The following is a 23,964-nucleotide window of genomic DNA, read 5'->3' as shown; positions in this document are numbered from 1 at the left end:
AATGACAAAATTAAAATAAAGGCTATTTGTGGAAGGCACAGGAATACCAGGAAATATGGTAAAAGACAAGGAGAAAACCTCATTTTCAGTGCATAAAGTTTCTATGGCACAAAACCACTACCCTCCCTGGGAATTAAGTGAGGATTCCATCATTCTTGCCAAATACGTCTTAGCCTAAGCACCTGCTGGAGATTACAAGTATCTAAGTACTTTAAAACTGGTCTAAGAAGTAAGCACGATGAAGTCACTGATTTGTCCATTAAACATTTTCTGAGTCTGCTACCTGTCAAGCCCTCTTCTAGGTACAGAGTTAACAGAGGGAACAAAACAACCAACAGGCACTTGCCCTCACAGTGCATATATTTTTGTTGGGGGAGGGTGGCAGGTAATAAGTTTATAAACAAGAAGATTATTTCAGATAATGGTGCAAACTAGGTAACAACTGAGTGCTCGGGGCTGGGGTAGGTGTATTTTAGGTAGAGTGGTCACAGTAGGCCCCTCGGAGAAGGGACATGACAACTAACACCTGCTAGGTAAGAGCAAGTCACACGGACATACGGGATTATATGTATAATCCAGACTTGCAAACCACCAACCCTCACGAACATCCCTACCAAAGCAAATGCTCTAGGCTTAAGTCCTCTAACTGTTCTTTTAAAGTCAGTTGCTGAGAACATATTTTCCCCAACTCCTAGCACTAGAGCCTACTTAAAGGTGTACGAATCAAAGAATGTACTATTAATTTGAAATCTTTATTTTCCTTCCTAGAAAAATACATCTGCCTATAAAATGCAAAATATACAGCTGAGCACAAGGTTAAGATCATGGGTTCTGAAGTCCTCAGTTCTCTCCCCTACTGGATCAAAGACTCTTGAGTGAACCACAACCTTACAAAAGCTGTTTCTATAAAGCAGGGGTGTTTCAGGTTACTGGGAAGATTATATGAAACACTGCACATAAAAAACTTAGTACTGCAAATGGAACAGCGTTGAGTACTTAGCAAGCATTAGCTAGTATTTCAATTGTGATTTATATATATTTTTAAGGAAAGTTGTCTACGTATGAATGTACCAACAGGGGTATTCTGAGATCTTAACTTTCAAATCAAAACTGTATAAAAAATAAGTAACTTCGAAGTCAACTCTTGTTTTCAGAATAATTACAATTCAGAATTACAAGAGAGTGCCAAATGATTTTTAAAGGAAGGCTTCCCAACTGGTGCCCAAAAAACCAAAGGTAACAAAGAAAGATTAAGAACAGACATCCCCGTTTACAGAGTAGAACTAAATGTCAAAAACTGTGGTCCAGATAAGTGCTCTGGACGCTCTTAACATCCCAAGTACCCACGTATGGGATGTAGTGAGAGATGGGTGAAATGGGGTTTCCTTTCTGCAGAAATGGAACTTGAGCTAGAAAAACATGAACAGACAGAACACGGCAGACACTGTAGGGCAACTCAGTAACATCAGATCCAACCCCCTCTTTGCCTGGCTTCACCTCCTACACTGAAAAGCTACATACTCAACTCCCCACTCCCCATTCAACTCAAGAAGGCACTAAGATACCTGGCCCAAAAAAGCTCTGTTTTCTGTACTCAGAGTGACGGGCTCATACTGCCTCTGGCCCTTCCCCATTCGTCATGCTTAGAAGGGGGCTGTGAGGCCTAAAATGGTGAAGCCATTTTGTGACCATGAGTAAATCATGCAGAGTATTAAAGGTAACCACATGGAATTAAAGTGCCTAGATCCTGTATGCTTTCATTTAGCTAGTACACCAGCCTCAGACTGACTATCTATAGGCTTCTTGTTACTGGGTGGGGGTGGGGGGCGGTGAGTGACCCTTATCTGCTACAGCCGATATAGTCAGATTTTCTGTTATGTGCAGCCTAAACGCAATCTACACTGACACACAAAGATGAAGGAAGACAATACTTCGCATGGGATGAAAAGCACAAACAACAAAGAGAAAGGTACTTCAACCTGATGGTTTCTGATGTTAACTGAAATGAAGAAGAATTAAGAGACCTTTTCCACCTTCAACCAGCAGCTTTCTGGTGCGTGTGCATGGCAGAGTCAGGACACTGCACTTACATGCCGGTCAACTCTGTGCACAGGAACTGGTGTCCCTTCAGGATAGCCTGGCCACCATGCGACAATGGAAACAGGCAGCGTTTTCAAAACTGCAGAGAGCAAATGAAACGTGTCCAGAGAATGAGAAAAGTAAATAGCAGCTGGTTTCTTGTAAACAAAACATGAGGAAATGTGCACTGGAGGGCTAAAGTAATTTTTCTATATGAAGATAATTTTACTAAATCTTTCTTTCTAAAAACACTTGTTTATTTAAGAGATGATGAAAAACTGCAGGCTAAAATCTGTATTTGAGGAGTAATAATTTTAGGTTCTCCAATTAAAGGATGAACTATCACTCATTTTTCATAGAACATCTCTACAGTATGAAGTTATCATAATATAAACGCAATTAAGTGACTCATTTTATAAACCTCTGTGATTAAAGGGGATAGTTCATTTTCATTTGTTTAATACTCCCATTAATAAGAATGTCCCGTTACACATTTACTGAAAGCCTGGACAATAAAACAATGGAAAAATTCCAAAAGCAAACACATTTTTTTTTCTTTTCCCATGAAGCTAACATTATGGAATTTTAACAGATGTTCTATTTGGTCACAGTTAATAAAATGAATTATGGAGGATTAAAACAGGGTTCAATATGTTTGCATTGGGAGTTTAAGCGAGAAATAGTTTCACATTAAAAGTTTGGAAAGGTTTATAATCACCTTTTTCCTTTTCAGTGGAATTACTAGGAGAGGGAAAATAAGGGAATTATTACAGCAATTAGCTGGTTTCTGATGAAACCAGGCTTACAGAAACTATCTTTTCAAGGTTTAAGAAGAAGGAAATCTTAGAAAATCATATACTCCTTGGTGCTTCATCAGCTGTCTAAAACGCAAAGGTCTTGGAGTGGAGTGGAGCCCAAGGCTGAGACACCCACCGGCCTAATCCCCAGTCCTGCTCGAGCTCCCTCAGCATTCTGAAGGGGACGCTGTGTCTAGCAGCATCTGAACAAAAATTAATCAGACTTAAAGGAATAAAAAAACCAATAAATATTTTGTGAGTGCTAACTCTGGGGAAGGCATTATGCTACAGTCTGCACATGCTATGGAGAGGGAAAAATCCAAGAGCTGTTTTGAAGGCAAATCATATGGTGTCTGACTCTTTAGTCAGCATCGTTACATGTAGCTGAGTAGAACTGAAAGGTAAGGACAAACCAAAAGAGAAAGAAACAAATCGAAGAAAACCATTTCATAGAAACATAAAGGTATACAGCAGTGACACAAGGAGAAAAAAATCCTTTCTCATCAGCACAGTTTTTTCGCTTTCTACTCTCCCAAGTGCAGGAAATAGTACACAGGCGGAAAGATGGCAAATAAGTAACAGAGGTTCTAGCTACAGTTGCTCTAAAATATCTTGCAAAGAAAAACATTCAAGGGTCGCAATCTCAGTAAGAAAAGCCATCCTCTAAACGGGTAATCTTACTTGGGAAATAAATTCCAGTAAACTATCAATGGGACCCAAAAGAGAATCATCAAAAAATTTTTCTAACATATTTACATTACGATTTTTGACCAGCTCAACCACCAATTATTGGGGCAACTCTGACATCTTTACCACCAGTATGTGGTTTCTCCTACAGAAGCAGCCAGTGAATACAAAATCAGTTGCAGGTGGCAGTATGTTAAACGAATACAAAATTCCTCTCTACAAGACATTCAGATAACACACCCTCCAATTGTAGCTGAGACACTTTACAAGTAATACCAACGGCTGGCCTGTAATTCAAACACAATTGTTACTCATCATCATGAAATGGCATTCAGATGCTTAAACACAGACCGATCAAGGTTGTACGGCAGTTCAAGGACCCCAACAACCTAGAGGGAGGCTTCTTCATTTCTGAGTCCCCTGGCAGACCACACTGCTCTAATCCTTCTCTCTTAAGACTGCCGTGAGATTTCAAGGACAACGGTCTATGCAAAGTTCCTAGCACAGATGGGCCAATGTGGGCTCAGAGAGGTTAAGTAACTTGCCAAGAGCAGACAGCTGGTACGGGGCAGAGTTGCGATTCACACTTAGGTGTTATTTCCTGTCAAAAACCTTTGCAGTTCTGCGCATACTAAACACATCCCACATGGCGGGCTCAGCCCTTCACACAATCTCCCCATGCCATTCTCACAAGAACTTTAACACAGCACAAAGTTTAACACAGCACAGTTCACAGTAAAGGGAATCAAAGAGTTCTGAGATGTATGTTCTTATGCCCGTGTCAGAATGAAAACGACAGTGAGATCACCTCTCAGACGGCTGGTAAAGTCGGTGAGGCACAGGAAAAGAAGGCCTGCAATGCTGGCACAGGGGTCGACTGGTATTTTCCACGAAGGGCACTTTGGCCGTATGTACCAAAGTACAAATGCTAGGGCGCCTGGGGGCTCAATCCGGGAAGCGACTTCAGCTAAGGTCATGATCTCGCGATTCGTGGGTTTGAGCCCCGCGTGGGGCTCTGTGCTGACAGCTGAGAGCCTGGAGCCTGCTTCGGGTTCTGTCTCCCTCTCTCTATGCCCTTCCCCCACTCTCCCTCAAAAAGAAACATTAAAAAAAATCAAAATGATAAATGCCATACTCCTTTAGCCAAGCAATCTCACTTCTGTTATTAACCCTACAAGCATCCTCAACCAGGTACAAAAGGACCTAAGAGCAGTAATATCCACTGCAGCACGTTTGTCATGTCCACCAACAAGGACCTGGTTAAATAATGAATGGGTCGTGTCTACCATGGAGTACTATGCCATCATAAAAATGAAAGGAAGATCTTTGTGAAGAGATAAAAAAAATCGGGGCTGAAGAAACAAACAAGAGGTCAAACACCTAAGACCGGGTATCTCTGGAAAGACACACAAGAGAGTTATACAACCTAAGGAGTTGCAGGGGCACAGGAACTGAGGGGACAGACAACAGGGCTGAAGGACATCCCTAAGGCTTGATTCCTAAAAGGTCTCACCTGCAGCCACTGCAGCGGCGGGGGGGGGGGGGGGGGGGGAGGGTTCTCTATGGTCTAAAACGGACAATAAGGGGAACTAAGTTTGAAAGGCTGCCATGCCTACCTGCGAGTGAACTTTTCAATCAGTGAGGATTTGGGGCCCTAAAAGGAGAGATCCAAGGCTTCGATGAACTTACAGACAGGCTGAGGGACTTGTCTGCCCTGCTTGACTTTGACAGCATGTGTGACAGAATTTGGTGGGAGGACTGCTTTTGGTGAAGCCTGGTGGCAGAGCTGTGGAGACAGGGAGACATCATCTTCACCCATCTCACATCTCTCATCAACCAAAAAAAAGCCGGAGTTATCCCTGACCACAATGGCAACGTCCTTCCACTGAGGCAGAGCCAACCACCATCTTGCCATCAGATTTATGCAGAGAAGAGTCAGATGCCAGTCATCTATCCTCCAAATACCAGGGAACGCATGCCTGGCTCTTCAAAGGCCTTCTCCCATGTGCTGTCCCCCAGTCTCCTGGCAAGCACCCAGCCAGGGGGAGAGGTTCAACGTCTCCTCCTGGCAAACACTCCACTTGGCTGAACACCTGCCTGCAGCATCCCCACTTGGCCTGACATAGAGGGAAATCACTCTTGCCTCTTCTCTACGCATAAAAATTCCAATTCTGCTGAGCTAATAAGTGAGGTACACGCGTGCTTTTACAGCCTTGGGCCTTTGCTCCTGATGTTACAACTCCTGTCTCCTTGGTTATTTCTAACTACCACTCCTTCGAGAATTAAGTCAACATTTCATGTTTTTTAATGCAACAAATGCTAATTGAGTACCACCCAAGCACTGCTTCCCCTACCATCTCAGCCGCATCTAGTACCTACATATAGTTACAGCACTGCGAAATGCCTACTCCCGCCTGTTTTCCTGTAAGAACACGAATCCTTGAGGATCCGTGCAGAAACGTTTCACGTGGTGCCCAACACACAGGAGGCACTCTTAAAATGACTGTGAAGAAGAATCTGTGGATAAAGCCTATTTGCTGAGCTTAACTTATACCTACTTCTTTTGCAACAAAGTGCCTTTCTCAGCTTTCGTCCTCTTTAGAAGTCCTTCTAACCTACGTAGAAGATCATGAGGCTGCTCTCCACAGAACTTTCAGGACAACGGGAAATTGGCCTGGCCTGGCTGGGAGGGCAGCTGCGGACTCGCTCCCCATTTCCATCTTACAATAACAGCACTGCACCACAATGTTTGGTCCAGAGCAAAAGAAAAATGAATACGGAAGGGGTGAGGCATACAGTATAATCTGCTGACCTGCTGACACTCAGTCTAAAGTTGAGAGCAACTAAAATAATTGCAGAGAACATAAGGGGTAAGACACAATCTCCACAAACATCAAACGCAGCGGAAAACACGGGATGGCATTCAGCAAATCTAAAGAACACACATCATCTCCTACACTGCATGGATTCAAACTCCAATCTCATTCTAATGGCCCAGGGAGATAAAACTTGTTTTAAAGAAATAATTGTACACAGAATAAACATGTAAGTTTCCTGGTGATTCGCACTAAGGCTTCAATGTATTTTCTTATTGAAATAATGAAACAAGCTCTCTTGGCAAAAAGATTCGATATTGGTGTCAGAATAATGTAAGAACTTGAAACTATTTATAATGCAAAAATTTTGTTTAAAGCAGACATATCACTACTTATTTTTCTCATTTTGAAAAGAAGCTGTTTCATTCAGCAGTAATTCTTCTCTCATTCTCTCTGAGAATCTGTACAAAAGCAATATTTCAACTAAAATCAGATCTGAAGGATCTTTTATGAAAACGCATAATGCAGAAGACCCCAATTAAATTTCCAACAAAGCACTGCCATTCTGAGTAAACAAAGTCATCTCAGTAGGGTCACATGATGTGCAAAAACTGCAGCCCAGAAATTAATTACTAGTGTGACATATGTCAAAACAAATTTTTACAAGAATAGAAAGCAGGTGTAACCATGTGTTTTCTGTTTGTATGCAAAACCAGTATTGTCGGGCATGTAAATATATTCATTTATTCAGCATCTCTCTGAAAAATAAAGGAGGTTCACTGCCCCCACCCCTCCCCACCGGCCCCGGGTTTGCTGCACCCAGGTGAAAGCTGACTAAATCACACGTGTTTAGTGAGTCAGAAAATAAGTAAGAACCAAGAGACAGCGTGGGTGATATTTTTGAAAGACAGAAGTCATCATCACACAAACAAACTCACTTTACAACATTCAGTTTTCCTTCAAAAGAAGTTTTTTCAAAGATCTACATCAACTACACCACACTACATTAAGGTTGTTATCTTGCAGAAATCAAAGCTTTATAAAACATGTGACGGTGCTTGTATTTCATAAAGAAGATTGTAATCTATAGTAAAAACAAAACGTAATCAAAAACTACCTGGAAATAAAATTAGAGATTTCAAATCATTTCAAAGTTTTGCTAATTAATGACAACATTTATTTAAATTAAAAACATTTTTGTAAATGCAAACATGTTACTGACCAAGGAACTTCAAATAGAAAAAAGGATAGAGAGCACAGGTATGCATGCAGATTCTCCTGTTTTCTTTAATAGAAAATTATGTCCCAACCCCTTTCACAAGGGATATATAGACCAAATCATCACAACGTACACTTTAAATACCTTACAATTGTACCTGTCAACAATATCTCAATACAGCTGAAAAAAATCATAGGAATTAAACTCTTAAAAAGAAAAAAAAAAAAAAAGGGAAGAAAGAAAATTATGATTCTGTCCCAAACCAAAGACTGATCTTAAATCTTATGTAAATCACCCTTTGAACTTCAAAATATTGCCCTCTATGTGAGGCAAAAATTAGAAACATACTTCCTACAAGCAATATACTGAAATCACTTTGCTTTTTCAACGAAAAGAAGAAAAATACTGAATCCCAGAATTTTCGAGTCAGAAGTCTCAGAAGGCAAAGCGGCTGCCTGGGGGCACACTGCACGGCCAGCCACCTGCAGGGCCAGCGGTCCGGGGCTCACTGTACCTTGCGATGGCCATCGGGAAGACAACAGCGCACCGCATGATACAGACTTTGGAGACACTTGTCTCTTAGCACGTTGCTTTCATTACCAATTTCTCATTAACTCTGTGTCTTCTGGTAATTAACTTGGTATCTTAACCTCAGTGGTTGCTTCTTACGATTTCAGCCAAAACGGACATTTAACCAACCTAGCACCAATGAAGCCAAAGCGTGGGTGCCATTCTGACCAGTGGGATTGCTCTTTTAGTGAACCTATTTGGCCCATTCGTCAGCTATAAGAACCAGGGTAAGACTAAACGGTGTTTCAAAGGTGATCAAAGTATCCCTTTTTAATTTTTTCAACCAGTTTCTCTGAGTGAATTTGCCGAACAAAGCACATCATTCTTTTGCACTTCAGTACTGGGAATTAAGTGAGTTACCTCTCTTAAAACTGTGCTTGTGTAGCCTCGATACAATCCTCGGATGCCCTGAAACAAACAAAAGGCCGAGAGCTCAGTAAGTTAGAACAGCACAGAGATCTGAATGATACTCTGAGTAAGGCAGAGTTGCTGAAGTCTGAGTTTTAAAGCTTGCACAACGACCACACTCTATAAGAGGTTAAAGGTTATAAACTGGCCTGAAATATATAAAGCTTGGGTAAGCTCTCTTTAAAATGGGAACATGTCTAAAATAATCAAACTGACTACTTCAGTCACTTTCAGAATTTCTGCTCCTGAAAACAATACTTGAGATGATTTCAGTATGTATTTCCAAATTCAAATGCACACAAAACGCCAACCATCCTTTCCTATAAAAACAGAATTATATTTCATAGTTTCAAACAGAAGATATCAGAAATTCATTAATAATCCTCCAAGGTGATAAATATCTCTGGACAAGCCTTGATTTATTCAACTGTCCACATGATTCACAATAGGGTCTCTTTACTGGATTGATCTCATGATCCTCTGATCAAATACTCAGTTATTTCCTCACCTAAGTGACAAAAAAACTATTAAGAGTAACTTTTCTAAAACCTAGACCCATTGAAATTTCCATGTGACTGAATACTGTTTTCAAAACACGGGACAGGGGCGCCTGGGTGGCGCAATCGGTTAAGCGTCCGACTTCAGCCAGGTCATGATCTCGCGGTCCATGAGTTCGAGCCCCGCGTCAGGCTCTGGGCTGATGGCTCGGAGCCTGGAGCTTGTTTCCGATTCTGTGTCTCCCTCTCTCTCTGCCCCTCCCCCGTTCATGCTCTGTCTCTCTCTGTCCCAAAAATAAATAAAAACGTTGGAAAAAAAAAAATTAAAAAAAAAAAAACACGGGAGGAGGGGGCTTCTGCAAAAAAATACAAAGAAAAGCAGCTTGATGGTCCCTAGTGACTTGGCCAGCAAGAATGACCTCTGATCCACAGTGGAACATTAACAAGTAAAAAAGAAATTAATTTTTTTTAACATTTATTTTTTTTTGAGAGAGAGAGCATGTGGTTGGGGGAGGGACAGAGAGAGACAGAGACAGGATCCGAAGCAGGTGAACAGCCCAATGTGGGGCTCGAATTCATGAACCATAAGATCATGACCTGAGCCAAAGGTGAACACTTAACTGACTGAGCCACCCAGGCGCCCCCGGAATTAATTTTAATATAAACATAATGATGCTGGTCACTATGCCCATTACTGTACTCCTCTTCCATGGGTCCCCAAATTCTATGGTAACATTCTAACATGGTATCTTTATTCACTTCACATTTTTATGATTTATTCCATGTCTGATTCTGAAACTACTACAGGACAATGACAATGTAGGACATGTACACAGTGGGGGCACTCAGTACGTGTTGTTTAGAAATTTGGAGAAAAAATATTAAAATTAAAATTTGAAAACAAATAAAAAAGCAAAGATAACCTTGGCATAAAAAGCTGCTATGATTGAGCATTAAATTTATCTTCATGGTCTCTTCTAAGGCCCCTGGGATGAGAACCACAGTGTTCATATTAGCTATTATAAAATCTCTCTCGGGGCACCTGGGTGGCTCAGTCAGTTGGCATCCAACTTCAGCTCAGGTCACGATCTCGCGGTTCATGAGTTCGAGCCCCGTGTCAGGCTCTGTGCTGACAGCTCTGAGCCTGAAGACAGCTTCAGATTCTGTGTCTCCCTCTCTCTGCTCCTCCCCTGCTCACACTCTGTCTCTGTCTCCCTCAAAAAGAAACATTAAAACAAAATTTTTTTAATAAAATCTTTCTCAATAAAGAAAGAGTTTAAAAACATATCTCACCTCTTGATATAAGACGTTAGAGAAAATCTGAAATGTTCTTGAAGAGGAAGACACCTGTGCCCTCTGCTTAACCACTTCCGAAGGAACACGAATCAGACAGGCAACCTAAAATATATAATTTAATTAATTACATCTTAAAAAAGAAGTAACTGCTATGAAAATTGAAATTATTTTCATAATCAAAAAAATACAGTCAAAAAGGAATAATATAAAGGGTCACTGCAACATGTCCAAAGGCATTTTTTCAACCTAAAAGCCTCAGACCCTTAATGGACATGCATTGTTTTGTCAGCCCAGAAACTTATCTCCCTTGTGCTTATAGATATCCTCACACCTCCTGCCATCTTGTTCCAGACCCATCTGTCTAGAAGTCCCTCAATGGCAAGAAACACACTGACTTATTCTGAACCCCCAGCACCTAGAACAGCATCACCTAGTGTTCACATGCCAGTCATTTCAAACAGGCTGAAAGAATGAACCAAAAGGGCTTTTGCTCTACTGTAAATAATGCATACATCAACAGAAGCAAGACTGATCAGCAGCTGGCTACACCTAGTCATCTGTCCCACTCCCCACCCCAGCCTCAACTAGCTCCCAACCCCAGCACCCTAGACCCTATCACCACACCACCATGCAACAACGGAGGAGAAACTCCAGGTACTCTTGGGTCCTGCTCCAGCATTCAAGTTGACACAGGTCCTAAACAGACCGTAATCACATCTGACAGGTCAACAACCAATACTCCAGAATTTTTAAGATATTTTTTTTCTTTGTACTTAACATTAGATTACCTATATTAAAGACTTGAAAAAACAAAGTGGGATTACAAGTAATGTTTCTCCTTTTCTGCCTACCCACATGTCTAAATTCTCTATCATGAACAGGTATTATTACTTGGTAAGTTTCATTAACACAATATCAAAGAGCACAAATATGTTATGGACCAAAGATTTTAAATGAGGGAGAAAATAAAATGAAAGGGCCAATTTAAAATGTGCTTTTTTGGGGCACCTGGATGGCTCAGTCGGTTAGGCGTCCGACTTCAGCTCAGGTCATGATCTCGTGGTCCGTGAGTTCAAGCCCTGCGTCGGGCTCTGTGCTGATGGCTCATAGCCTGGAGCCTGCTTCGGATTCTGTGTCTCCCTCTCTCTGCCCTCCCCTGCTCACGCTCTCTCTCAAAAATAAACAAACATTAAAAACAAATTTTTTTAATGTGCTTTTCAGTGCAACCCTACTTATTATTAACCTTGACAAATACCAATTTTTACAGATAAGGACACACACAAAAAACAGATTAAACACCTGCTAATCATTAAGGCCTAAAATTGGGTATAAATTGTGTTACTCTTCATAAGTGTGCAAACTTTTAAATCCATACTTATAAGCCAGGACAGAAAACAAGGTCCGCTGAAACTTACATGATCCTAAAAGGATAGCCCCCAGCCTCTAAAACTCATTAAAGAAATGAAAATAAATAAATAAGGAAAGAGAAAAGAAAGAAAAAGGTTCACTAACTCCTTGTATTTTTCAATTCAAGAGGTCAAGAGTGAAATATGACCTCAATATGTCAAGAAAATAGGAATGGTCTACTTTTGCGACTTGGCATAAATATTTATGGAACTTCATGCTTCATAACCCTTCATGTTCTTACATTATGTTTTTATTTCTTAAAAATACAGAAGCAAAACAAAAACTTTGAAAAGGTCCTTAGATGAAAAACAATCTCACTAACGGAAGAGGTACAAAGCGCCCAGCAAGGCTTCTTGACTTCCGTGGCGTGGCAATTTTGGCATGAGAGAGAGGCCACAAAGGAACGCCTCTATTTCCTCCAGTAACTCCAATGCCTTCGATTTGGTTTTCTATTAACTCTGATCTTTCTTAGATTTGAATCTGAGCTACAACAGAGTATTTCACTGCACAAGAACAAAAACACGTTACAGTATTGTGATTCCATGAAAGGGGATCAAGATAATGTCATCCGTGGTCTCTTGGTAAATCCGTTCTCTAGAGAATTCCTTCCTCATAAATCTGGGGTTCGGTATGAATCCATGACACAGAAATGGTGGCATTTTCATTATATCCAAGAGCGTCTTATATGTTGAGGGTCTACCAAAAAATAAAACTAATAAAAATAAAACATAAAGATAATATACGTCCCCATCTTTAAGCCACATGAAAATACAAAACTGGCTTCATTAGAATTAAACGTGCCAATGGGGCGCCTGGGTGGCGCAGTCGGTTGAGCGTCCGACTTCAGCCAGGTCACGATCTCGCGGTCCGTGAGTTCGAGCCCCGCATCGGGCTCTGGACTGACGGCTCAGAGCCTGGAGCCTGCTTCCGATTCTGTATCTCCCTCTCTCTCTGCCCCTCCCCTGTTCATGCTCTGTCTCTCTCTGTCCCAAAAATAAATAAACGTTGAAAAAAAAATTTAAAAAAAAAAAAAAAAAAAAAAAAAAAAAAAAGAATTAAACGTGCCAAAAATAAGATAAAGTTTAGATTAAAAATTGATAATAAAGCTGCTACCAAGATTTTTCTTTAACATTACAAAAAACAACGTACCCTGATATGTTTTTTTTAATTTATTTTTGTAATGGAAACTGAAATGTCTCCTTTTAGTATTTATTAAACACCAAGACACAAACACTACAAGTTCTAAGACTAAGTGTGGGAAAGGGAGAAAACTACTGTCAACTTCAACCTCCCACTTGGTAAAATGAGTGAAGGCAGCGAAAAGGAACCTCTGGTCCTTTCACTGCCACGGCCACGTCCCACACCTCCACACCTCGCTGCCAGCCTGTTATGGCCTCACCTCTGTCCTGTCACTCTTGAAATGCTCTTTGAGGCCACTGGGCACCACCCAAAGTACCTTCCATTAACATTACATCATTTCCCCAATTGTTTTAACACAGCTCACGATCATTTACCTGATTTTCATTTTTCTAAAGGAAACTTCATCAATGACCCATAAATGTGTCTCTGATATTAGAAGCCAATCGTCAGCACGTTAAATACATACCAGCCTGAGACAGAAGCTACTGAAGGTCAGAGCACTACCTGGCTTAGGAAGTTAGGATGAAACCCACATCTTTTGATTACTGTCTCCAGAATTATTTCCCATCAAAGATATATCAACACGCATCTAATGAACTTAAAGTTTCAAAGTTTAGTTCGGCTGATTCTTCATGTTTAGACAGGTAAATCTTTGTCAGTTCAACAGAAACCTAAATAAACTGAATACAGCCAAAGTTTAATCATATTCAGAGCAAGGGCTGCTTTGGACTTTGCAGAGTAAACTCCAGTGTGGCAAGTTAGTAAGAGGGAGAAAAACCTTATGACACTCTGAAAAATTTTGCAACGTGCAAGTTACTTACTTGTATTTTATTTCACATTCTTTGTGTAATTCTCAAAATTCTTTCTGGAACACACGTTTCCAAATCTAACATATCTTTCTGAACCATCGTTTAAAATCAAAAGCTTGTTAACTGTAAGTTCATCTGTGTGTCAATTCTGCCATCTTCTGGTTACAAATGGAATCACAGCTATTGATAAAACCATCCTAGCAGCAATTTCTAACTCCTAATTTATCATCCTTGGGATTTAAATTTTATCCACTGATATGGGGACACAAGTTCGTCATACCTTTCTTACTTATTAGACTCCATAAACAGCCAAAAGTCATTAGAAGAAAATATTTAATTTTTGTAGATATTAGTCTTCTCCTGCCTGACAAAATTCCTGTTCTTGATAATCCAGACTCCCAACAGAAATTTAATAGTCCTCTCAACAAAAATTATATCATTGTGTAGGCTTTGTTTCTAAAGGCTGTTCACAGAATGTTACATAAGACTTAAGCTGTAAATGGCTTTTTCACTTTTGTTCCTTTCTGTAACAGAAAGGAGCCATGGTTTCCCAGGAGGTGACAAAGCCCTGTGGACAGATGCATACATACCAACTCATAGAAAATCTGAAAGTGGAGGAGACTGTAACGTCAAGGTAACTGTATCAGTTTCTTATGGCTGCTCTAACAAAGTACCACATACTCAGTGGCTTAAAATAACGCAAATTAATCTCTCAGAATTCTGGAGGTCAGAATTCCAAACTAAGTCTTACTGAGTTAAAATCAAATTGTCAGCCAGTTGGTGTTCCTTCTGGAGTTTCTAAAGGAGCATCTATTTCCTTGTTTTTATAGCCCACTGCATTCTGTGGTTTGTGGTCCCTTCTTCTCTCTTCAAGACGGAGCACAGCATCATAAAACCTCTGACACTCCTGCGTTCCACTTATGAGGACCTTAGGCTCACCTAGATAATCCCAGAAAATCTTGTCCTCGAGATCCTTAACTTTACCTTATCTGCAAAGCCCCTTTTGCCATGTTAGGTAACACAGTCACAGGTTTTAGGGACTAGGAAATCTTTAAAGGGCCATTATTCTGCCTACCATTGTAACCAACAGCATATTTTAGAGCTCCAACCTTTTCTTATTTTAAGAAACCCACAGCAATCAGAGTTCATAATATTACCCAAGTAATACACCTCTCATCTCCACTTTTGCACCACTTCTGCCATTTTTAAAATATTACATCAAAAGTAAAAACTACACAGAGAAATGTTCGTCTTAACTATTCATTCTCCAATGGCGTTTTAACTGTCCACAGCAGCTGTAGAACCTTGAACAAGTCACTGAAACTCTGTCAATTTCAATGTCTTCTTCTGAAATGATTTTCTCCAAAAAATATGTAATTCTGAAAATGTGCTACATAAAGCACTTTGTGCGACATGCACTGGAAAATTGGACTTTACAGATCAGATGCTAGGCTGAGCACTTTTTAAGTGATGTACTACTTAATTCTTTTTAAAATTTTTTAAAAATGTTTTTATTTATTTTTGAGACAGAGAGAGACAGAGTATGAGCAGGAGAGGGGCAGAGAGAGAGGGAGACACAGAATCCGAAGCAGGCTCCAGGCTCTGAGCTGTCAGCACAGAGCCCGACGCGGGGCTCGAACTCACGAACTGTGAGATCATGACCTGAGCCGAAGTTGGACGTTTAACCGACTAAGCCACCCAGGCGCCCCTACTTAATTCTTACAAGAACTGTGAGTTGGGTAGCATTAACCCTGTTTTTCAAGATGAGGAAAATAGCAGCTCAGTGAAGTTAGGTATATGGCCTACGGACACACATAGCAAACAGGGTGCATAACAAGTCAGAGTTCCAAGCCTGATCTATGTTACTGGACAGGTATGACCCTTATACTGTCTCCTTACAGAGGCAGTCAATATATTCTCCAGCTACTTAATAAATTTATCCAATTTATTATTCATACACTCTTCAAGGACAGGGATAAAAATGTGTTACTCTATGTTTTTTAGCATCAATCACAGTGTTAGAGAATAGGCATTCAAATATTGAAAAGTATACAATTACAAATTAGAGCAATTCTATGACAGTGGGATTTAATTCATTATGCTAGTAAGAACCCTAATCTTAACCAAAGAGCATGTGAGAAAGTAAAGGTTTATCACTGACAAAGTGCAGACTTACAGAGAAGTGGCTAATCAGTAGTTTGGTCCTTGGGGAGACAAGTGTTTGGCGTTTCCATTTAAAATGTAGTGGCACTAACTGACCAAATATTCCCGTGGCTTGAAATGATTTCAACATCATCATCTTACATGAAAATCTTGTTCACTGTTTCTATAAAATTGAACTTAACTGTGTTCCAAAACCTGATAGTGCTCTTAAATAAAAAGCCAACACAGAGCTTCCCTTCCCTCTTGTCCAGTAAGTAAACAAGATAGTCAATGAAACACACTGTCCTAGATCAAGAATCAATATGGTCTGAATTAATGCTGCATACTACACTAGGGAGAGACAAGCAAATCCATAAAACAGAAAATAATCTGAAATGTGTTAAAGGAGGAAATCATCAAGAAATTGGAGGGGTGGTGGGGCAAACTGGTCCTTTACAAAAAGCCTCCCTGAAAAACCTCTCTGCACATCCATGCTTGTACTCAAAGTGGGGTCATCAGCAGACATCGGTCGTGCCAAGCCCAGAGGGTCTCCCTGGCCCTTCTGCACATTCGCTCAGGCTCAGATGGCTGGGACAACTGCGAAACAGGACGTGCTTGCTGACTTAGCTCAGAAGACTCCACTGCACAGTTTAAGCTTATGCATCCCCTCACCCCCACCCCCACCCCATACTAACAAAGGTATCCATGAAGCAATATGCATTGGAGGAATGCTGTTGGAAGTGTTTTTGAAAGAGCGACCATCTTGGGGTGCCTGGGTGACTCAGTCGGTTAAGTGTCCAATTCATGGTTTTGACTCAGGTTACGATTTCACAGTTTTGTCAGTTCAAGTCCTGCATCTGGCTCTGTGCTAGCAGCACAGAGCCTGCTTGGGATTCTCTCTCTCCCCCTGTCTCTCTGTCCCTCCCCAACTCATGCTGTCTCTGTCTCTCTCAAAATGAATAAACTTTTTTTAAAAATGAAAGAATTGGGGCGCCTGTGTGGCGCAGTCGGTTAAGCGTCCGACTTCAGCCAGGTCACGATCTCGCGGTCCGGGAGTTCGAGCCCCGCGTCGGGCTCTGGGCTGATGGCTCAGAGCCTGGAGCCTGTTTCCGATTCTGTGTCTCCCTCTCTCTCTGCCCCTCCCCCGTTCATGCTCTGTCTCTCTCTGTCCCAAAAATAAAAATAAACGTTGAAAAAAAAAAAAATGAAAGAATTACCATCCTTATGCCAATTCTCTTATCACTCAAATTCACCTTCTCCCTGTGAACCCCATACCTCTGCCTTAGTTGAGGCTCTGCTCATCTCTCTCTCTCTGGGGGGTTCTGGAGTAGTCTCCTGTGTTCCGTTCAAACACCACATCCACCCCCACACAGCTACGAGGGCAGGTTCCTAAAATCCCCACCAATGGTGCCCTCCTACGCAGCCGTTCAAAAGATAACAGCCAAAGTCCTTCCCCCAGCAGGCAAAGCCCTCCAGCACCCCCTGCCCTGCTTCATTTCATGATGGCCCAGTCATGCCTATGCTCCATCTAGAACTTGAAAATGTCTAATAAGGACTTTCCACAAACTCAATACCCGTGCTGGCACCCTCTCACCTAACAATCATACCCTAAAATGTGGCTCAAGGGTTAGCTGCTCTATCAGGCCTTTCCTGAATCAACACCATCGAGACAAAACCATTCCTTTTCTTATCAGGCTCTCAGTGTATCTTGTACTCACGTTACTTAAAATACCCGTAACCCTTTAGTGTACTTACACCTTAAACGTCCATCTCCACCTCAGATGGCAAGCCTTTCCAAGGCAGTGTATTATCTTGTCGTTTTATCCCCAGTGCCTAGAACCTAGTAAGGACTTTCCATCTAAATCTGCACCTGCAGGGTAAATGGAGGAGCTGAAGGAAAGCAGCCTACGTACCAGGAATCAAAGACGTCCAAGTGAGGAACAGACACGAAAAGGACAGGGTTTAAAGGATGACGGTGGAAAGCAAGTTATTTCTACATTCTTGAGATAATTTTTTGTGTAATTCTTATACTTTAGGATTCTTGGGAAGCTATTAAAAAGTCTGGGTTCCTTGGGGTGCCTGGGTGGCTCAGTGGGTTGAGCACCTGACTCTTTGCTCTTGGCTCAGGTCAGGATCCCAGAGTCCGGGATGGAGCCCCTAGATCAGGGCTCTACTCACTGTGGAGCCTGCTTGGGATTCTCTCTCCTTCTGCCCCTCCCCCTGCTTGTGCATGCCTCTCTCTCTCTCTTAAATGAAAAAAAGAAAAAAGAAAAAAAGTCTGTTCCTAATGTGCTTAAGGCCCTAAAGTGAAAAAAGGTTCCCAGGGATACCTGACTGGCTCAGTAGGTAGAACATGTGACTCCTGATCGTGGGGTCCTGAGTGTGAACCCCACGCTGGGCGGAGAGATTACTTAAAAATGTAAAATTTTTAGGGGCACCTGGGTGGCTCAGTTGGTTCAGCATCTGACTCTTGATTTAGGCTCTGGTCATGACCTCACAGTTTGTGGGCTCAAGCCCCACATCAGGCTCCACACGCACAGCCTGCTTGGGATTCTCTCTCTCTCTCTCTCTCTCTCCCTGTCTCTCCTCCACTCATACGTGAGCGCAGGCACTCACCCTCACTCTCTCTCAAAAACAAACATTCAAAATAAGAAAAAAAAAAAAGGTTCCCAGAAACAGTACCTAATAAACAGAATAGGGTAAAAGGCTGCCTTAGCACATCCCCATGATGCGGGTGCTTAAAAGCATCAAAAACAGAAGCCCTTGTTTGAGAGTAGCGAAGCATGTGACAGTCCAGTTTCAGCTTCTAATTGTCCAACAAATCTCCAAGCAACACCTGTACATGCGTGCCGCCTCCACCTTTATAGACACAACCAGTTCCGTCCGCAGCCTCGCGGAGCTGCTGCCTGAGTTAATAACCACACTTCACTTCGGGCGCAGTCATCTTCCTTCCTGCTCACCCTGTCTCCATGGCTCGGTCACACAACCACACACAGGTCTGGCAAAATAATACTACAACTGCAAACCAAAGTGACTCTCCAAGAATTTATGGGTATTTCAAAATCTATTAGGATTATTTCAAAAGATAAAACACGTTTCTAAAGTTGTCAACCTCCTTCTATTATCTTATCATCTTGTTCAGTGGTTCTTCTGTAAAAGAAAAAGAAAAAAGGCCAGTAAAGACCACGAAAAACACTAAATAGATTTTTTCCAAGTAATCCCTACCTGCGAAGTGGTTCGAACTCACAACCCCAAGATCAAGAGTCGCAAGCTCTACCAAGTGAGCCTGCCAGGCGCCCCTAAACAGACATTTTAAAAGCTACTCACAACACCATCAAAAATGGCTTAAATCTCCCCCAGGGAAAACACAATGGTGACCAACACGCGCGCTGTGCTTTGCTCCTGACAGACGCTAGACTGCTTCAAGGCCTGTGAATCCTCCAAGGAGCCAATTCAGTGGGGAAGCTGAAGAAAGAGGATGTGCTAACAACTCGCCTAATCCATATGCTGCTAACCCATAAGCCCCAAATGGACGACAGCACAACAAAGGTGTGGTAGATGAGCTACACAACAGCATAAACTGTCGTTTTCAAGGGTCTGGGATGGCACAGGCCTTGAAGAAAATGTCAGATGTAGCTGCAAACCTCACTCTATCTTCCAAATCTGAATCAACATGTCCAAGTAAGCTGCCACCCTCAGAACCAGTCAGTTGTCACTAAACGAGATCCCTCAGTGGGTCTGCAAATTTGCAATTCTGAGGCAGACGAAAGGGATGGCACTTCTGGTCAGCATGTGGCACTCCTCGTGTTCAGCACCCACTGACATATTCGTAAGGATGGGACTGCTGAACCAATACAGTATAAAAATTGAGTAGTGGGATAGACATTTAAATTTTTTTAATATTTATTTTTCAGAAAGTGCAAGCAGGGGAACGACAGAGAGAAGGGGACAGAGGATCTCAAGTGAGCTCTGTGCCGACAGACTGACAGCAGCGAGTCTGACGCAGGGCTCAAACTCACCAACCTCAAGATCATGCCCTGAGCTGAAGTCAGACACTCAACTGACTGAGCCGCCAAGGTGCCCCTTAAATTTTTGATAACTCTAAATCAGTGGTGTTTAAATAGCACTGAGCACCAGAACCACCCATGAATTGTGTTTAAAAAGCAGGGCTCCTGGTGCCATGTCCAAAAATCTTCATCTGTAACCAGCTGCCCGGGCAACGGAGTCTAGGTGCTCTTTGGACTACGCCTGGAGAATTACTGTTAGAGGTTCTCAGAAAAGCAACTACAAAATATGATAAATTTTATTTCCTAGCTTTCTCAATTCCAAATTAGAATGGGACCAAAAGGATAATCAACCTGCACCTACGTGTATAAGGACATCCACACGTCACCCATGCATACATTAAATTCAGAGTGGCTGCCTTAGGCTACAAAGAAATTTCAAGGATCTTTCGTTTCTGAAAACAACATGAATCTAAGCCAAAAGTAGAATAAGACCCAGGAAAAGTTAAATCTTAAACACTAAAAACAAACCACTATTACTGTAACGTTACAGCATCTGTTGTATTAAAGTAAACCTGCCCAACCCTTCTGATCTAATTACAAATTCTACTTCTCACAGGACTTCTTCTGTGTCTGATGAAAGCTGAGCTGTAAAATAATTGAGGTAGGGATTTAGAGATTTGGTACAGCCACCTTCCTAATAAAAGTGGCACAAACAAGACTCTAACTGTTGTTACATATTAAATCTTATTTGATCGATTTTACTGTATTCCAAATTACAAACATAAGGTAGAAGGTGGTAATTATGGTTCTATTGATTCGTCATTAAGTTTTAATCAAGGCGCAGCTACAGGGAACAATTATTATGGCAGCATGCTTCTGTCTCTTTCATACACTTATAGTTGCTACAATAAAGTAATTGTGGACACACTGGATACCAACAAAATACGTTATTGTTTCTAAGGAATCTGTCTGCAACCTAACAATCTTCTATCAAAATAAACGTTACAGAAAATCACCAAACTATTTCTTATTTGCTCTAGATCTCTATTCCTTTCTGACCAATGACAGCTATAAATGTTTTTGTTTTCCATTTCTTTTTACCTTACCAATGAAAATTTGCTTCTCCTACATTCACCCCTTTCTTTCTGTCACGTTTGGAAACTACAGCTGTATGAATCTGAAACCAAAAGTTTATGCTCTATGAAACTGATATAAGTTACTAAAATAAAAAGGCGGTATATACATTTCTCAGGCATTTATTGAGAAAATGGATACTGAATGGCTTTGGAAAGCTGGTTTAATAAAGTGCCAAGATAGCAATCTCTATCAAAATAACACCAGCATTCTTCACAGAGCTGGAACAAACAATCCTCAAATTTCTATGGAACCAGAAAAGACCCCGAATAGCCAAAGCAATCCTCAAAAAGAAAATCAAAGCTGTAGGCATCACAATCCCGGACTTCAAGATGTATTACAAAGCTGTAATCATCAAGACAGAATGGTAGTGGCACAAAAACAGACACTCAGATCAATGGAACAGAATAGAAAACCCAGAAATGGACCCACAAACAAACGCATGGCCAACTAATCTTTGACAAAGCAGGAAAGAATATTCAATGGACTAAAGACAGTCTCTTCAGCAAATGGTGCTGGGAAAACTGGACAGCGACATGCAGAAAAATGAACCTAGACCACTTTCTTTCACCATACACAAAAGAAACTCAAAACAGATGGAAGACCTACACGTAAGACAGGAAGGCATCAAAATCCTAAAGAAGAAAGCAGGCAAAAAACCTCTTTGACCTCACTCACAGCAACTTCTTATTCAACATGTCTCCAGAGGCAAGGGAAACAAAAGCAAAAATGAACTATAGGGACCTCATCACAATCAAAAAGGAAACAATCAGCAAAACTAAAAGGCAACAGACAGAATGGGACAAGATATTTGCAAAAGACATATCAGATAAAGGGTTAGTATCCAAAATCTATAAAGAACTTATCAAACTCAACACCCAAAACAAAATAATCCAGTGAAGAAATGGGCAAAAGACATGAATAGACACTTCTCCAAAGAAGACATCCAGAGGGCCAACAGACACATGAAAAGATGCTCAACATCACTCATCATCAGGGAAATACAAATCAAAACCACAATGGGATACCATCTCACACCTGTCAGAATGGCAAACATTAACAACTCAGGCAACAACAGATGGTGAGGATGTGGAGAAAGAGGACGGCCCTCTTTTGCATTGCTGGTGGGAATGCAAAGTGGTGCAGCCACTCTGGAGAACAGTATGGAGGTTCCTCAACAAATTAAAGACAGAACTACCCTACAATTGTACTACTAAGTATTTATCAAAGGGATACAGATGTGCTGTTTCAAAGGGGCACATGCACCCCAACGTTTATAGCAGTGGTATCGATAAAAGCCAAAGTGTGGAAAGAGCCCAAATGTCCATGACAGATGAATGGATAAAGATGGATACAGTGGAATACTACTCAGCAATCAAAAAGAATGAAATCTTACCATGTGCAACTATGTGGACAGAACTAGAGGGTATTATGCTAAGTGAAATTAGTCAGAGAAAGACGAGTATCATATGACTTCACCCATATGAGGAATTTAAGATACAAAACAGATGAACATAAGGGAAGGGAAGCAAAAATAATATAAAAACAGGGAGAGAGACAACACATAAGAGACTATTAAATATGGAGAACAGAGGGTTACTGGAGGGTTGTGGGAGGGGTGATGTGCTAAATGGGTAAGAGGCATTAAGGAACCTACCCCTGAAATCAGTGTTGCACTATATGCTAACTTGGATGTAAATTTAGAAATTAATTAAAAATAAAATAAAAAAGTCCGAGCTAAAAAAATTTTAAAAAAAATACATGAACAAGATTTCCATAACTGTAACAAATTTAACATTATTGCTTTGTCTCCTTGAAGTTGGTCCATTTTCCTACATATTAATTTTTATGCTTAAAAATCTTGTGATGTTCACTCTTTCATCAATGTTTGCAATAAAAATATGTATGCAAACTTTAAAAAAAAAAAGAAAGAAAGTGCCGAGATATCTGGAGTGTCAAAACCAGCATTTCCACAAACCCTAAAAATCTCTTCAATATATGAAACTGTAACCAAATTTAAAATCAAAGGTCAACATCAAGCTATGTTTCACCTGTGAGGTCAATCTCTATACCCACTACTGATCAATTCTCCTTCCAAAGTTCTCCAAGCATCACAAGAAATATAAAAAGACACCTGACACTTATGGGACCATGGAAATCTAAGAGACACAATAAAGGTATGACTGTCCCAGAATTGTTTATCTCCTGTGTTATGGACACTTGTTTCCTACTAACATCCACCTATACCACCTCCCATGTGCAAGAGTTCACATGGAATGCAACAACAAAGGCTCCAATATTTTTTAAATGTCAGTTACAGAGTGTATTAAAATATGAAGTATTTTTTAGATATGAAAAGATAAGCCATTAACATGATTAATCTAGCAACTATCATTTGCCCTAATTACATATTACTTTACATATGCCTGCTAAGTTTAAGAGACAGAAAATTCTTAAATTGAAGAAAACCTGTCCTTCAACATGGCAAATTAGTTTTCAGGCAAGAGATCCCTGTGTGGCCAAGTTCTTTTTGCTGCTTGTTCTCAACAACACACTATAAAATATAAAATATAAACCAAATACTGAGTTTATGAGAATATTTAAGGTTAAAGCAATACACAATTCTAAAATAATGTGAGGCAAGGGCTATCATAAAAACAAACTCTCACAACCTGAGACAATAAAACTCTCACACACAACTTGTTATTCTTTAGTATATATACTCAAAAATTACTGCATGTAAAGAGGTTCTAAAGCCAGAACATAATCACAAAAAACAATCTGAACCTTGGGTAACAGCTTAAATTTTTTTTGTTTTTAAATGAAGTATAAATTGGTTTTAAATTGCAGTTTAAACTAATTTTCCAGTACAATTCAAGCACCGGAATTCTTACTTTGGGTAAGAGCAGAGGGAACAAAAATGCCCAGAAATTCTATGCAAAATGTCCTCATGTTC

At 40.7% G+C, this 23,964-nt stretch overlaps 1 protein-coding gene across 2 annotated transcripts in view; it reads right to left on the bottom strand.

Annotated features, from left to right (window-relative positions):
* SLC25A26 (solute carrier family 25 member 26) overlaps positions 1-23,964 on the bottom strand; it is a 138,540-nt gene that overhangs the window by 89,204 nt on the left and 25,372 nt on the right. For both annotated transcript variants that reach the window (XM_047840302.1, XM_047840309.1), the window contains exons 4-5: positions 10,367-10,471; positions 8,529-8,576 (exon numbers count right to left, since the gene is read on the bottom strand). In XM_047840302.1, coding sequence (XP_047696258.1) covers positions 8,529-8,576; positions 10,367-10,471 — 153 coding nt within the window. The remainder of the gene's footprint in view (positions 1-8,528; positions 8,577-10,366; positions 10,472-23,964) is intronic.

The sequence above is a fragment of the Prionailurus viverrinus genome, chromosome A2, assembly GCF_022837055.1.
Source record: "Prionailurus viverrinus isolate Anna chromosome A2, UM_Priviv_1.0, whole genome shotgun sequence".
Lineage (NCBI taxonomy): Eukaryota > Metazoa > Chordata > Mammalia > Carnivora > Felidae > Prionailurus > Prionailurus viverrinus.
This window is presented reverse-complemented; position numbering and strand designations above follow the sequence as displayed.